This window comes from Pinus tabuliformis, chromosome X (genome assembly GCF_031772625.1).
Source record: "Pinus tabuliformis cultivar Carrire ecotype Pingquan chromosome X, CPIR1, whole genome shotgun sequence".
NCBI lineage: Eukaryota > Viridiplantae > Streptophyta > Pinopsida > Pinales > Pinaceae > Pinus > Pinus tabuliformis.
In genome coordinates this window covers 85,174,503-85,177,814 of record NC_142308.1, presented here as the reverse complement: position 1 = coordinate 85,177,814, position 3,312 = coordinate 85,174,503, and the positions used below count along the sequence as shown (strand labels likewise).

The 3,312-nt window shown below is 38.8% G+C and overlaps 1 protein-coding gene across 1 annotated transcript; it reads left to right on the top strand.

Annotated features, from left to right (window-relative positions):
• Nucleotides 1-207: 207 nt before the first annotated feature.
• LOC149138493 (uncharacterized) lies at nucleotides 208-1,362 on the top strand. The gene has a single exon (XM_089450372.1). It carries the CDS (start codon nucleotides 208-210, stop codon nucleotides 1,360-1,362), a length of 1,155 nt encoding a protein of 384 aa, XP_089306498.1.
• Nucleotides 1,363-3,312: the final 1,950 nt, after the last annotated feature.

The following is a 3,312-nucleotide window of genomic DNA, read 5'->3' as shown; positions in this document are numbered from 1 at the left end:
TGAGCTTCATGATCCATCCCTGATTGATATTCCTATTATAGATCTTGCAGTAAGTGGGCCTCTTAGAGCAAGTAAGCCTGGAGGAAAGACCTCATGATTAAAATTCTCTCTATGAATATTAGAGGTCTTGGAGCGAACCCAAAATTTTTGGCTCTTAAGAATTTATTTCATTCATCTTCGTCTAAAATAATCCTTATTCAAGAAACCATGCATGGCAGTCCTGAAACAATTGCCTATTTTAGGCACATGTTTCCAGCATGGCATATTGTTGCGACTGGGGCTTTTGGTCTTTCCGGGGGCCTAGTTGTTCTATGGGATCCGGCCTGGATATTGGCCAGGGCTTTTAGATGTTTTGACGGCATCCTGATTCTTGCAAAATTCAGGGGCATGGCTGGTATTGTTCATATTTTGAATGTTTACACCCCATATAAGGATCGTCTTTCATATTGGAAACGATTCTTTTCCTCTGAGATTATGGAAATTGACTCTTTACTGATAGCAGGTGATTTGAACTGTACTTTAAGTAATGATGAAGTGTGGGGCAAAGTTTGGAAAAATGATCCAGTGGGAGGTATCATTAGGGAGGCTATACTCCAGTACAACTTTGTGGATATTTTTCCATCAAAGTTGTCTCCTACTTGGGATAATGGGAGATCCGAGTATGCATATCTTGCTAAAAGATTTGATCGCTTCTTAATCCATGACAGGCTGGTGGATCGTCTTGGGTTACCCTCCTCAAATATTTTACCATGTTTTATTTCTGATCATAGACCTATTTCCCTGCAATGGATTACTCAGAGCCACAGGAAGGGTTATCCTTTCAAGTTTAACGGAATATGGTTGGAGGATGTTGCATTCAATAATATTGTTCAAGATTCTTGGCTATCGTCCTCTCCACATTGCCCATCTTCTCATGTTGAATCCTTACAGTGTCGCCTGGTGCATCTTAGGAAAAGAGTTAAAGAATGGCAATTCAAAAAGAAGCTTTCTAACATATTAGCTCTTTTAGATATAAATAGGGAGCTTGACAGGATCGCGGGGAGATTGACTGATAACAAAATTTCTTTAGATCTGCGTGCCCGGATTAGGGAGCTGGAAAGAAGCAAGCATCAACTTCTGGCCATTGAAGAAGCATCCTGGAGACTGAAAAGCAGAGCGATTTGGTTAAAAGAGGGTGACAAGAACACAAAAAAATTTCACAGATATGCAAACAAAAGACGAGAAACAAATTCAATATGGGAGATAAAAGATGAGGAGGGCAACTTGTTGCAGACTCGGGATGATATTACAAAAGAAGCTGTCAAATTTTTTCAAAATTCATACAAAAGGAACCGGGACATCGGGATTGAAGATATCATCTAGGGTATCAAACCCTTTCCTTCAATGTTCGATGAGGAACAAAATGACCTGTTATTTGCTAGAGTCACTGAGGAGGAGCTATTGTCGGCCATGAAATCTTTTAAAAAAGATAAAAGTCCGGGCCCGGACGGCTGGACTATAGACTTTTTTATTCATTTCTTCGATCTGATTAAAAATGATCTTTTGGGTATGGTAGAGGAATCCAGGATTACGGGCAAAATAAACCATATTATCTCCTCTACATTCATTACCTTAATCCCACAAAAAAAAGTTTCTCTCACCTTTTCAAACTTCAGACCCATTTCACTTTGTAATACCATATACAAAATAATTTCCAAAATCATATCAGGGAGAATCCGAGGCATCCTATCTAGCTTTTTATCCCAGGAACAACATGGCTTCTTAATCGGAAGGAACATATTGGAAGCTGTTGCTATTACGCAAGAATTCCTGCACTCAATGCACACAAAAAATATCGAAGCGGCCATCCTGAAAATTGACCTTAAGAAGGCTTATGACTGTCTCAATTAGGGATTTCTGAGATGCCTTCTTATCAAAATTGGGCTCAATAATCAATGTACTAATTGGATAATGGCTTGTGTGGAAAATGTCAATTATGTCATTCTTATAAATGGTATTCCATCTACCTTCTTCTCTGCTGCCAGAGGTCTTCGTCAAGGATGTTCCCTTTCCCCCCTTCTGTTCATTCTGGTTATGGACTCTCTAAGCCTTCATATAAAAAGAGCTATTAGGGAGGGTAGATGTCACCCACTTTCAATCAGCAAGGGTAACTATTTTTCTCATAACTTATTTGTGGATGACATTTTGATTTTTGCAATGCTCTGTTGGCAGTCCTAGTACTGTCTGCACGGAATTTTGGGAAATTTTCAAAAAGCTACAGGCCTTCTTATAAATGTCAGCAAATCTTCATTTTATCATGGGGATGTAAATATGGAAATAATAAACTACCTGGTCCATCTCTACAATATACAAGTGAAACCTCTTAAAGAGGGCATTAAATACTTAGGGTACCATCTGAAACCATCAGGTTATACAAATGCTGACTGGACGTGGATCCTCAACAGGTACTTTATAAGAATAGCAGGATGGGAATATAAATGTCTTTCTATGGCTGGAAGGATGATATTAACTCAATCTGTGTTGGCCCAGCTAATGGTATATTGGGCCCATTTATTTTATATACCGGCAAGTGTTATTCATAATCTGAATAGATTAACAACAAATTTTATATGGGGGGGTAACAAGGAAAAAAGGAAATTTCACCTGTCTAAACTATCAAACCTTACCCTTCCAAAGAAGATGGGGGGATGGGGTATCATGAATCTGCGAAAGTTTGGTCTTGCTTTGCTGTGTAAATCTTTATGGAGAACTATTTTGGGGGACAGTATATGGAGTAAGTCCATCAGATTGAAATACATGGGCAATAGAGATATTACTTATTGGTACAGGAAAAAATTGATAGGATCTGACCGGGGATCTGCTATATGGAGGAGCTTCCATAAGATACAAGAGTTCTTTTTCAAAAACCTTGTGTGGAGCTTTCAGACAGGGAACAACATTATTATAGGTCTTGATCCCATTATGGGCGGAGAAGAAGATATTTCTTTTTCTCCTCAGTTATTACATTTCCTCCACCAAATAGGAATTTTTAACTAGGCACAGTTTATTGATAAATGGCAAGGTTCTATTCCCATCTGGAAAAATGCCTCTGCGCTGGGCCTAAATGGTTTATTAGCACTTCAATGGAATCAGATTATATGGAAAATGAAGAACAAGGGGATATGCAGATCTGAAGATGAGGATGGCATTATCTGGAAGGGGAAGGGAGGGAAGATGAATGTTTATGTAAAAGACATATATCTATCTCTTCTAGAGGTCCATTTTCCACTTTCTGAAAACATCTTCCCATACACGTTTTGGAAATCTGGGTGC